The 12,593-nt window shown below is 54.3% G+C and overlaps 1 protein-coding gene across 2 annotated transcripts; it reads left to right on the top strand.

Moving 5' to 3' along the window:
* Positions 1-2,929: 2,929 nt before the first annotated feature.
* Positions 2,930-11,985, top strand: ARL10 (ADP ribosylation factor like GTPase 10). Of its 2 annotated transcripts, none has more exons than XM_036313094.1 (4): positions 2,930-3,212; positions 3,679-3,880; positions 7,133-7,308; positions 7,993-8,902. In XM_036313094.1, the coding sequence occupies exons 1-4, from the start codon at positions 3,030-3,032 to the stop codon at positions 8,215-8,217; spliced, it is 786 nt and encodes a 261-aa protein (XP_036168987.1). In that variant the 5' UTR covers positions 2,930-3,029; the 3' UTR covers positions 8,218-8,902. The 2 variants fall into 2 exon arrangements, with proteins under 2 accessions (XP_036168987.1, XP_036168988.1); XM_036313095.1 differs by lacking the exon at positions 7,993-8,902 and adding an exon at positions 8,932-11,985 and having other exon boundaries at positions 2,933-3,212.
* The last annotated feature ends 608 nt before the right edge of the window (positions 11,986-12,593 follow it).

Genomic DNA, 12,593 nt, shown 5'->3' with positions numbered 1-12,593 from the left:
TCCAGTTCTGTGCACGGCCACCTTCCTTCCCCAAGGGCAGCAGCATCTTTGGGAAGTTCTATACGGTCTGACTGCATGGTTCTTTTCCGGGGCCAGACACTGGTCAGGGAGCCCTGCGTGTGGCTGACCAGGGAATATGGTTGCCTTTTTATGTATAGTTACAACATACACTTATGAGGAAACTAATTTTCTAAATTAGTTTTGACCCTGAATTGTCTTTTTGTACTTCCTTGGGCATTTCATACTTTAGTAAACATGGAGCCTCGAAAATTAGAATTGACCAGGATCTCTCTTGCCTTCCACTTCATGGGGGAGGGGTCACCTGCCTCCCTGTAGACCTCTCCCCTCTCGGGCCAGGCCAAGCCTTCAGAAAGGCCTGTTCCCTAGACAGAGCTGCCAGACCCCTCCGCAGACAGGAACTGGGTTACTACGAGGGTAGCAAGAGGGGGCATTTGCATTTCTCGAGACTGGGAGCTCTACCTGGAAGCCGGCCCCCTTTGTCATCATAGATGAGGCATCCACCTAGCAGTGCTCAGGGATTGTCCGTCTCCATTGCCCAATTGGCAGCTGAAGAAACTAATGCTTTCAGGGGGACTTTGGCGAAGGTATCTCAGCCAGGAAGCCAGAGTTGAAATTCAAGCCCAAGACTGAGTAATCTACCCGGCAGGTTGGCTGCTGGCTGTCCTTGGCCTCAGCGTCTCCACTTTTTTTTTTTTTTTTTAAATATCAGTGAGAGAAACATCACTGATGGGCTGCCTTCCTGGCAACTACTTGGTGTACTGAACAAAGCTCAACCAACTGAGCCACACCAGCCAGGGCAGCCCCTCCACTTTTTAAAATCCCTGGGACAACAGGTACATTTCCAAAGGAAGAAAAAACTGGAAGCCACGTCTCCCTCTAGTGGTGAGGGGGGAGAAAGATTTCATTGTAGAGATTAAGGATGCTGGGCTAGAGACTCAATTGTCAGACTGTCCTTGCAAACCAACTTGCCCTGGCCAGAGAGGTCAGTTGGTTAGAGCGGGCACCCGATACGCACAGTTTTGGGTTTGACCCCCTGACAGGGCACATACAAGAACCAACCAATGAATGCATAAATAAGTGGAACAACAAATCTTCCTCACGTCCTCTCTCTCTCTAAAACCAATAAAATTAAAAATTTGCCTGGCCAGTGTGGCCCAGTTGGTTGAGCGTCGTCCCATGCACCAAAAGACTGCCGGTTTGGTTCCTGGTCAGGGCATATGCCCAGGTTGTGGGTTTGTCCCCCTAGTTGGGTGCATATGGGAGGCAGCTGATAGATGTTTCTCTTGCACATTGACGTTTCTCTCTCTCTCCCTTTCTTCCTCTCTAAAATCAATAAAATCATATCTTTAGAAAAGGTTAAAAAAAAAAAAAAGAAACCAACTCATCCAACCTAATATTACAGATGGTGCAACTAAGGTGCAGAGAGCAGAAGGAATCAGGCCAATGTCACACAGCTAGTCTGGAGCAGTTAGATAGAACTTGTGTTCCTGTGTCTTACTTTTTTTTTTTTTTAAATATGTTTTATTGATTTTCTACAGAGAGGAGAGGAGAGGGATAGAAAGCTAGAAACATCGATGAGAGAGAAACACCGATCAGCTGCCTCCTGCACACTCCCCACTGGGGATGTGTCCACAGCCAAGGTACATGCCCTTTACCGGAATCGAACCCGGGACCCTTGAGTCCGCAGGCCAACACTCTATCCACTGAGCCAAACCGGTTCTGGCCCTGTGTCTTACTTTTTGCCAGGCACTATGCTGGGTGCTTAGGGTACACTGGGACGGAGGACACAGTCCCTGTGTTGGGCTTAGTTGTGTCCTACCAATATTCATATGCTGAAGTCCCAGCCCCCAGCACCTCAGAATGTAAGTCTACAGGCTTTTTGGGGACCCACAAAAAAATCTCTGAATACTAAAAGTAAAATAATTGGCTCTAATATTTTTTAAAATCTGCATAATCAAAATTAGTATGTTTAATTGAATGTCTGCACACAGATTATGTCGACTTCATTTATGACAATATATCATTTCCATAAAGATGGCATTTGAGCCCGGCCGATGGTGGCTCAGTGGTTGAGCGTGGACCTATGAACGAGGAGGTCACAGCTTGATTCCTGGTCAGGGCACAGGCCCGGGTTGCGGTCTCCATCCCCAGAGTGGGGAGTGCAGGAGGCAGCGGATCGATGATTCCCTATCATCATTACTGTTTCTATTTCTCTCTCCCTCTCTCTTTGAAATCAATAATATTTAAAAACAAAAAAAGATGGCATTTGAAAACAATTTGGGTTAGTTTTCTCCCTTTGAAATAAATTCCCAGTGAGCACCTTAGTGCTCCTGAAAAAGCCAGTCAACCACAAATTAGATGAGGTACTGTAGCCATTGCTCCCTGAGGTCTTTTTTTCTTTTATTTTTTTATTGATTTTAGAGAGGAAGGGAGAGAGAAACATCAATGGGGAGAGAATCATTGATTGGCTGCCTCCTGCACGCCCCCTACTGGGGGGAGTCGAGCCTACAACCTGGGCACGTGCCCTTGGCCAGAATCGAACCTGGGACCTTTTGGTCCACAGGCTGACGCTCTATCCACTGGGCCAAACCGGCCAGGGTCTCCCTGAGGTCTTGAGGGAAGCTCAGGACGCAGGTCGCTGTACCGGGGTGCGACCTGGACCTCGGTTTTCCCTTCCAGGAGGCACCGTTTGCAGGGGTGACCGGGGCAGCCGGGAGCTAAGCCCTCGGCGCCCAGGAAGAGCTGGGTGGAGGCCGATGTCACCGTCCCCTTCCGCCCGGCACCGCCTCGCTCCAGTCCACACCCGCAGAGGGGGCGGAGGTCCCCGCGCTCGGCCCGCGCCCCCACCCCCGCCCCCGGTCGCGCGGCCTGTCGGGCCGGCGGAGGTGCATTGTGGGGCTTGTAGTGTGGCGCCGGGTGGGTGGGTGGGCGCGGCCGCGGCAGTCGCAGCGGGGCCATCTTCGGCGGCCGCTGGTTCGGCCTGCGCCCCGCGCCCCGCGCCCGGCCCGATGGCGCCGCGCCCGCTGAGCCCCTTGGTGCTGGCGCTGGGCGGCGCCGCGGCCGTGCTGGGCTCGGTGCTCTTCGTTCTCTGGAAGAGCTACTTCGGCCGCGGCCGGGAGCGGCGCTGGGACCGCGGCGAGGGCTGGTGGGGCGCGGAGCCCGCCCGCCTCCCCGAGTGGGACGAGTGGGACGTGAGTGCGGGGCCGGGCATCTCCGCGCGAGCGACGGCAGCGCCTGGGTCCAGGGCTTGGGGCCGCCGCCGCCGGCTCCGGGCGGGCAGCCGGGCCGTTGTGACCTGTGGATCCGAGGAATGGGTGGGCTTTGGGGGGGCGGCTTCCCCGCGGGCGGTGTGGGGGCCCGGCGCCTGCGCAGTGCGCGCGGCCCGGGGCTGTCGGGAGGCCCTCGGCCGGCTCCGCGAGCCGGTGGCCCCTTGGACCCGGGACGGGGCGTAAGGAATTCGCCGGGGCCGCTCAGGGAGACCTGCAGAACGGGGCTGGGGTTTCGGGATTCCAAGGGGCACGCTCCGCCCGTGGCACCAGGCTGTGCTTGCCTGCCCTTGACGGGGGGAGGGCGGGATGCGCGCCGTGGTGCCTCCGGTCTGCCCCCGGGACGGGCAAGGCTGGAGGGCGAGACTGCAGCCCGACCTGTGCCCCGCAGCCCGAAGACGAGGAGGACGACGAGCCGGCGCTGGAGGAGCTGGAGCAGCGCGAGGTGCTGGTGCTGGGGCTGGATGGCTCCGGCAAGAGCACGTTCCTGCGCGTGCTGTCCGGGAAGTCGCCGCTGGAAGGCCACATCCCCACCTGGGGCTTCAACTCCGTGCGGCTGCCCACCCGGGACTTCGAGGTGGACCTGCTAGAGAGTGAGCACACTCCCCCACCCCACCCCCACTCCCCCGCGCACACACACACTGGCTCCCCATCACCTGAGGGGACCCAAGCCTGGGCTCTCTGCCTGGGGGTGGCTCCAAAATGCACAACGAAGCAGATCGCGCCCCTGTATGAAATTCTTCCCCGTCCAGGGCACAGGATACAAAACTGTCTTCTGACGTGGGGGGTCTTCATGAACAGGCAGCTCCAGCTTGGTCCTCCTGCCTGTGCCTCACTCAGCTGAAGCCCACATGCCTAACACAGATACTGACAGCTAGTTTTCTGTAAGCCAGTCATCTGACAGGCACGTGGGCGGGATGCTGCCTGGGAAATGCCTCCTTAGGTGATCTTACCCTTGTGCGAGCATCATGGAGTTCCCCTGTACGCCTAGGACCATGGTACAGTCTGCTGCACATCCAGGCTGTGCTGTAGCCTGTTGCTCTTAGGTACAAGCCCGTACAACCTGTTACTGTACTGAATGCTGTAGGCAACTGTCATGTGTTCTGCTATGATGTCATTAGGTCTGTGGCCGGCAAATTGCGGCTCGCGAGCCACATTCGGCTCTTTGGCCCCTTGAGTGTGGCTCTTCCACAAAAGACCACATGCGGGCATGCACATACAGTGCGATTGAAACTTCGTGGCCCATGCGCAGAAGTCGGTATTTTGTGGAAGAGCCACACTCAAGGGGCCAAAGAGCCGCATGTGGCTCGCAAGCTGTAGTTTGCCGACCACGGCACTAGGTGATGGGGATTTCCCAGCTCCATTCTAATCTAACGGGACCATTGCCATACATGTGGTTCGATATTGATCGAAATGTCATGTAGTGCATGACTGTACTTAATAAAATCCTCCCAGCAACTCCATGCAACTGGAAACAGTTATCACCTTCATTAAGACATGGGGAAACTGAGGCCCAGCAACGGTGACTCTCGATCAGCACCGTGCTCCATTGCTTGGTTCTGAAGGGGACTGACATTATCCTTCTTGCTTCTGTCCTTTGCAAGCACCGTTCCCTCAGTCTGGAAAGCCACCTTCCCTTGATAAACTAATACTCACCCTTCAAGATCTACATCAAACACGATGTCCTTGGGAAGCCTCCTCTGAGGCCCTTGCTAGGCTTAGGGCTCTCCCTCTGGGCGCACCTTCTGCTGTATTTACCACATCCCAGCCTCTGAGACGGACAGGTCTGACCAATTGCTGGCCCCAGGCCCAGCCCCAGCCCCAGGCAGGTATCTGGGAGAGCTTGTTGATCAGAGAGGGTCTGAGCTGCCCCCTGCCCGCGGTGTTAGGCTTTTTGGGATCTTGGGAGAGCAGGACAGAGAGGGCAGCAATACTTAGCCACCTGTGTTCAGCCACAGACTGGATGGAGGGACAGTAGACTTCCTGTCAGCCACAGGACTCAGACCATAAAGACTGGGTGGCTTTGGCGGAGTGCTAGGTAGGGGCTCAGACTCTGAGGGCCTGGCTGTTGGCCTGACTGGGCCCAGTTCCTCTGATCTCAGGCACTTGCCTATTGGTCTGATCTGGCTACATCTCTCCTCCCTGATTGTAGCAAACATTGATGTTCACCTGGAATTCGGTCTTTTCAGCAAGCTGTCCCCATCTCCCTCGTTGGTGCCAGGGACACAGAAAGGTCAAGGGGGGTTCTGCCCTTGAGGCCCACCCTGTCAGGAGAGAAGGTGCCCCTCTCCTCCAGCCCTGGGAGGAGGGGTTCCGTGTCTTCATGTTCCCCAAGAGTCTGGCCAGTAACAGTGCACCTCCATAGGGTCCTTCAGCCTGGATTCAACCACAGATCTCCCGCTGAAGTCCTGGGGCTTTCGCCTCTCAGAACATGCACCTTGCGGTGGTCTCCTACAATGCCAGGCCTGGAACCCACCGAGAATGAGCCTCTGTGGGTCTTTGATAACTCTTCCCTTCCCCGCCTCTCATATCCATTTAATTAGCTTAGTCCTGTCTGCTTTATCCTTGTCTGTCCAGATTCTGGCCTGTCCACTTCTCCCCACCTCCACCACTGCCTGCCTAGTCCAACCCCAAATCATCTCAGTACAACAGCCTCCTTGCTGGTCTTCCTGCTTTCACGTCTGTCCCAGGTCAGCCAGTGGTATCTTTCAGATCAAGTCACTCTCAAAGCCCTTAAGGGGCTCCACAGCCCCACTCTGGCCTTCCAGACCCCGTGTGGTTCAGCGCTGGCCAGGCTGCTGGTCGTGGCTTCCCTCTCTCCCTCAGCCACTCTGGCTACCTTCTGCCCAGTGTGCCCTTCCCTCTGCCTGGAATACTTTCTCTGCCTCTCCCAAGGCTAGTTCCTTCTCATTAGCCCACATGCTACCTCCTTGGGGAGACTTTCCTAGACCCCCAATCCAAAGGCACCCCCACAGCCACTTCCACTTTTTCTGTTTTATTTCCTTCCTTTCTGAAATGTTGGTGTTGAGCTGTGTCTGTCCTGACTGCGGAGGGAGCCCCATGAGAGCAGGGCCCCTGCCTGCCTCGCTGACCTGTTTCCCCAGCACCCGGATCAGTGCTTGGCACCCAGTAAGCTCTCAGTAAATACTGTTGAGTGCCTGCTATGTGCGGGGCATTGTGCTGAGGGCTTTGGGGGGATCCAGAGGTAAACAGCTCTAACTCTCAAAGAGCTTAGAATCCACAAGGGTCAGAATTATAAGCAGAACACCAGGCTGCAGGGTGACCACGGGACTGTGCAGGGGTACAGAAGGAAAAGGAAGGCAACCCACATCAGGGGTGTATGTGGGCAGCCAGTGGTAGGACTGAATATGGCATTTCTGGAGGAAGAAAGTGGGGTGACCAGACTGAACAAAAGAAACTGAATGGAGAATGGCTGTGCACAAGCAGGGTAGGGAGTCCTGGCTTCTGACCACAGCTGCTGACCCAGGAGGAAGCCAGGAATTGGCAGGAGGCAAGGCAGCCCAGGAGGAAGAAGTGGAGAGTACTATTTATTGAGCACCTACTGTACACCAGCCCTCAGAACAGAGCATTGTATACGTACCTTTGGGTTTTGCTGTTAGGTAAGTTTAGTAGGAGGAGACTAATATTTGAAGGTAGCAACTTGTCCAGGGAGAGCCAGCACTCAGGCAGAACCAAACCCAGGTCTGATTGGCTCTGGAACCTGTGGTCTTTTCCTTGTTCCTGGTGGGGGAAGCCTTGGGAAGCTGGATTAGGGTGGGGATGGGGCTGTTTGTAGAGAGCCGGGGCCTAGGGAGGCTCTGAGCTGGCCCCTGGCCTCTCCTCAGTTGGTGGCAGCCAGAACCTGCGCTTCTACTGGAAGGAGTTTGTGAACGAGGTGGACGTGCTGGTGTTCATGGTGGACTCGGCTGACCGGCTGCGGCTGCCCTGGGCCCGGCAGGAGCTGCACAAGCTGCTGGACAAGGACCCTGACCTGCCTGTCGTGGTGGTGGCCAACAAGCAGGTGAGGGCCACAGGAGTCTGGCTCAGGTCAGACTTGATCCATGTGGCTGGGCTGGGTGGGCGCACTGGAGAGGGATTCAGGCCCAGGCCCATGACTAGAGCCCTGGCGGACAGCCTGTCCCCCACTGGTCTGCCTCTGCTCCTTCCTCACCCCATATCCCCGGCCTGTCTGCCTTCCCTGCTGCCTCCCTGTCATTTGTCATCCTAGAGAAATGAGAAACTAGATGCCAGGTGTGGCTTTGACATTTTCATATTATGCTTCTACTGACCCTCCAAGGTATGAAATACTAGTCCCATTTTACAAACAGGGCATCTGAGGCTCAGAGATTCTGTCATCTCCCCAAGGCTGTTCACATTGAAAACAGTGAAAGTGGGATATCAACTCCAAAACCTGCGCCTTTTCACTCTGCTATGTCCTTGCGACTTCTGGCTCTGATCAGAGAGCTAAAGCTGGGAAGGGATGGGAGATTAACGAATAAGTCTAATAATAACGAGCACTTGTGTGCGTGCTTACGGTGCACCAGGCACAGTGCTAAGCACCTGACAACCATGACCTCACATCAGTCCCACAAAGCCCACGACAGGCCTTGCTGCTGTCCCCAAGTGCCCAGAGTTCTAGTTGGTAAGCGGCAAAACCAGGATCGTCCTCAGAGACTCTGTTAACCACTACACATACCTCTCCCAGGTGCCAGAGTGGTGCCTCGGGCCCAGCTGCCCTCGAGCTAAAGTGCCATTCTCAGCAGCAGGTGAAACGGCCACAGTATGGAGTCCTGAAATATCTCCTATGGCCTGTGCCCATGTCCCTGCGTGTCATGGGACGTGTTTCCAACCTGTTTGGAGAGAAGCTTGCGTCTTTGACCTCAGATTCCCCCTGCCTATTGGGAAATACGTGACATATATAAACAGGTGACTATACATCTTCGTCTGCCTGGGACAATACCCATTTATGCCTGTTATTCTAGTATAATTATTGGTAGTACCCACTTTGAGTCTCAGAAACACCCCAATTTGGACGATGAATTACATCATCATCCTACATATAAACTGTAATTTATAGCAATTTTGAACCGACAGGAGACAACACTGAAGGTCCCAGCATTCTATGAATTGCTCCAAGAAAAATCATTTTAATCTTAAGCCAGGCTTGAAATGACAATGTACCCTCAGCAGCCACGTTCTGCAGTGCCCCTGACTTGTCTGGAAGTGAGCCCACTGTAAGGCTTCTCCACTCCCGAGTTTAGGACACAGCTGGGATTCCTGTAAGGTCCCAAGCTTGGGCATCACACCAACCTGAGTTTGAAATCTGGCTCTGCCAGTTGTTTCCTTGACAGTGACTTCACCTTCTCTGAGCCAATTTCCTCATCAGTTGGTTTAAACTGTGAGAATTGAGTAAGACTTGGTACTTGTCACAATGTCTGATGTATAGGAAGTGCTACTTCTAACCACAGTGGTTGAGGATAATGAGAGATTAGTACAGAGGAAAGGCAGAGATGAGGAAAAGTTTAGACCAAGGGGTCCAGAGGCCACTCGGGGAACTTGGGCCCCAGGGTTCCCTGAGGTAGCTCACGTTTATTTCCTGGAGGACGAGGCCGGGTGTTGGGAAACACTGTGGCTGTTTCACCAGGACCTGAGCGAGGCCATGAGCATGGTGGAGCTGCAGCAGGAGCTGGGTCTGCAGGTTGTCGACAGCCAGCGGGAGGTCTTCCTCTTGGGGGCCAGCATCGCCCCTGTGGGGCCCGGATCTGAAGACCCTGGCACCGTGCACATCTGGAAACTACTCTTGCAGCTTCTCTCCTAGGCTGGCACCACCTGCTCACCCACCAGCCCTGGGAGCCCAGCTCTGCTGCTCCTGCTCTTCATCACTGGCCTGGGCCTGGGCCTGGGGCAGGAGCTGCATGGCAGCACGTCCCTTCTCTCCTTGCCCTCATCAGAGCCAAGAACCACGCAGAATCCTTCCTGGTGAGGTGGCCCTGGGGCTAGTGGGGTGGGGCAGAGGGTGGGCTCAGTGCTCCCCCCCCTGCAGGTCCTGGTGGTTGAGGAAAGTACTGTCAGGCTGTTCCCTCCTGGCAATTTCATGCCCCTCACAGACAGGTTCTAGGCAGCACCCAGGGAGCCCTGGCTCTGTTCCACATGGTCCTCCAGCCCCAGCTCTGCCCATCTGGCTTGTGGCTTTGACCAGTCTCCTCCCCTCTGGCCCTGGGGCCATCATTTTAATAGGAAGGTGATTTCTGTGGGTTTTTTTTTTCAAACTGAGAGATGCATTTCCCAACATCGGAGATAAGTGTGAGGACAAACCTGGAGATCCTAGCAAGGGTCTGCAACCTCCCCACTTCCCCAAGCTGAGGCCTGGCCCCAGCCTCTCATGACTGCAGAGTAAGTGGTGTTCACCCCCGATCAGAAACATTGAATTTCCCACCACGACTGGAGACAGAAGCTGCTGCTCTTGTGTGAACGATGCCGTGACCAGGTTTCCGTAAGTGGGGGAGACCAGAGTCCCATTCCTGAGAAGACTGAGGACTGTCCACCAGAGCTGGGCCTTGATCTAGAACTGCATTGTGATTATTTATAAAAGGAACAGGCCAAAGATTTAGCCTCTGTTTCTAGGTGCTGCTATCAAAACCCTAGATGATTGTCATGGAAAATCTGGATCTTTGAGGAAAATGGCTGGAATCATTAATGACAGTGATAAGTTATGCAGGTCAAGGAGCCAAGCTGTAGCTCCCCTGCCCTTTGATAAAATGATACCAGGAGAGTTCACACTGATCCACATGAACTGTACCTCCATTGGTATGTCAGATCCCTTCTGTGTAGATAGCAGAGGACTCTGGGAAAGGAAATTTCAATCGTGTAAATCCAGGTAAAGAGATGGGATGTAGCGACCAGCCAGTGGGGTAGCCTGGGGCATGTCACTCAGCCTCCCAGACCCGTGGGTGCCCAGCCACAGCAGAGCTGGACGGAATTTCTGGTGTTCTCGCCCATGCGCATTCCATGATTCTCTTTCCAGTGGCCAGCCAGTTAGGACCATTTTGTCTCTGCATCGACACTTCTCTTTCATGCAGGCAAGAGGAGGAGCCTTTTGTCTGTCAGGGCCACTGAATAACCAGTGGCCACAAATGGACTATTTTTTTTTTTTTATCGATTCTGTTTGCTTTTTCATTGAGAACAGAGCTTCTGTGCCTTCCTTTCATTTGTTTACTTTGTGCTCAATTCTTCAGCTGGTGTGAGGAGGGGAAGGAGGGAGGCAGAACTGAAGAGTAGCTCGCTCTGCTGTAGGGCTTCGGATTAACTTTCTGCATTAAGAAGGGACTTGTCTGCTTTTATTTTAAACAATTAAGGAACGGCTTGGATTGTAGAGTAGCCTTTGAAACTTTCCTGACAACTTTTCACTTCTGTGTTCTATGAGCCCCACCTGGATCCCAGTGCTTGAAAGTTACCTTTGGAACCAGTGCTGGTGCGGGAGCCTTTCTCCTCACTGAGATCTGCCTTTGGTCTGTTGAGTATCAGTCCCTATGTAGTACGATTTTTAAAGGCCCTAGTAGGGAGAGGTGAACTTGAATAGAGTTCAACTACATGTACCTGAGGTACTTTTAAAGACCACTCGGAACCGATGGGTCCCAGTGGCATCAGAAGACACTGCAGAGGGGCGCTGAGGGCCAGCCTGAGCACGCCTGTGGCTGACAGCTGTGCTCCTGTTGGGGCTGCTGGGCCAGACTCGAGGCAGAGTGCCACCGGGCCCATGTGCTCTGATTTCCAGGACCTGATTGGGCAAAGCAGAACAATAGCCTTTCTTCAGGACAGCTAGCTGCCCGGCCTTGTGACTGATTCAGGAGCCAAATAAGTGCTTTTGGAAACCAGGCATTAGTTGGAGCCATTCATCTCAGTGAGGTTGCTGAGCTAGTCTGGGGGCACTGCTCCCACCACTGCCCTGGCTCTACAGCTCCTGACCTGGCTACACATGGGAACAGGTAGGAGGTGTCCGGGCCGACCTGGCCCTGAGCTGGCACATGTGGATGGTCTGGGCAAGAGGGCTCTTGAGGCTGCCGGGACCACCACCTTGGACAGACTGCCCGTCCCAAGAAGCCTCTAGCACCTCTTGGTGCCCACAACTGCCGTTGTAAGCTTGTGCTGATGCAGTGGAACCGGCGTAAGACTGGGGAGGGGCGGAGTCAGTCCTCACTGCTCCCCTACCCCAACCTTCCGCGGAAGTGCTGATGAAAACCTAACTCTGGCCTGTCTGCCTGAAGGAAGCGTCAGGTTCTCCATGAAACCTTTTCATTTGCCTTTGAAAAACTTTGTTCTTATGTAGTTTAGTAGCAACTGCCAACATCTCGCACCAGCTGCTGAAGCTCGCCTGTGGTGTGGTCCTCGCACAGCTGCCCGACCTCGGAGCAGGGGCACTGAGCCTCATGCTTGCTTTCTGCTCACACGTCCTCAGAGTCCTTTCTAGTAGCTCTGAAAAGAGACCCTCCAACTTCTCTTCATCTGCTGCCTCCAGGAGATGGGGCACTAAGGGACAAGGGGAGGTTTGCCCTCAAAGATTGGGACGTAAAGGGCCTTGCTGTCCTGTGCCTTGCACCCAGGCCCACAGGTCACCAAGGGCGGACAGCAGAAGAGCTAGTGCTGGTGGTGTCTGAGGTACTACACAATAAATGCCAAAAACGGTGTGGTTTCATTGGAATTCTGGTTTTGAGGACTGTTGGGTGCTTACAGTCTCAGGGAGGGACAGCTGTAGAGGGTGGTTCCAGAACACTTGCTGTGATAGTTTGTCAACAAGTCCCAGTCCCTGGGCTCGACAGCCTACATCGGGTGGGTGGTAAGGAGCATCAGCATTGGTCTCAGTACCTTCTGGGGAGTATCCAAACCTTTCCCCCACTCCTGGCTCTGGGATGTCAGCCAAGCGTGGAAATGGGAGCAAGGAGACCTGTCAGCCTCTGTGCCTAAGGTCAGAATGGAGGCCACTCCTCCAGCATTTACAGGCAAGATCCCTGCACTCTAGTAGGGAACTGGGGGACGTCAGGCAGATTAAAAGGCAGCTATGCCAGGATGATTGCTAACAGGAAGTCTGGGCATGGGAACTACAGGACATTTACCCAGCCCGGGGGGTAGGGGATGACAATAGGGAAGGCCTCCTAAAATTGGCACCTGAACTGTAAAGAAACAAGGTCAGGGCCAGGCTAGTCTAAGGCCTGAACTTGGGATGCTGTGAAGGACTAAAGTTATAAGGTCAAATAAAGAAGGCCCTTGAGCTCTGTCACAGACTAGATCAGAGGTTCTCAACCTGTGGGT

The sequence above is a fragment of the Myotis myotis genome, unplaced genomic scaffold, assembly GCF_014108235.1.
Source record: "Myotis myotis isolate mMyoMyo1 unplaced genomic scaffold, mMyoMyo1.p scaffold_m19_p_6, whole genome shotgun sequence".
In the NCBI taxonomy this organism is placed as follows: Eukaryota; Metazoa; Chordata; class Mammalia; order Chiroptera; family Vespertilionidae; genus Myotis; species Myotis myotis.
This window is presented reverse-complemented; position numbering and strand designations above follow the sequence as displayed.

Excerpts from the sequence above, each read along its gene's own strand:
- ARL10 (XM_036313094.1), top strand. The coding sequence starts at position 3,030 with ATGGCGCCGCGCCCGCTGAGCCCCTTGGTGCTGGCGCTGGGCGGCGCC. Across the intron at positions 3,881-7,132 it reads CGAGGTGGACCTGCTAGAGA|TTGGTGGCAGCCAGAACCTG; the intron begins GTGAGCACACTC and ends GCCTCTCCTCAG. Across the intron at positions 7,309-7,992 it reads TGGTGGTGGCCAACAAGCAG|GTGCCAGAGTGGTGCCTCGG; the intron begins GTGAGGGCCACA and ends TACCTCTCCCAG.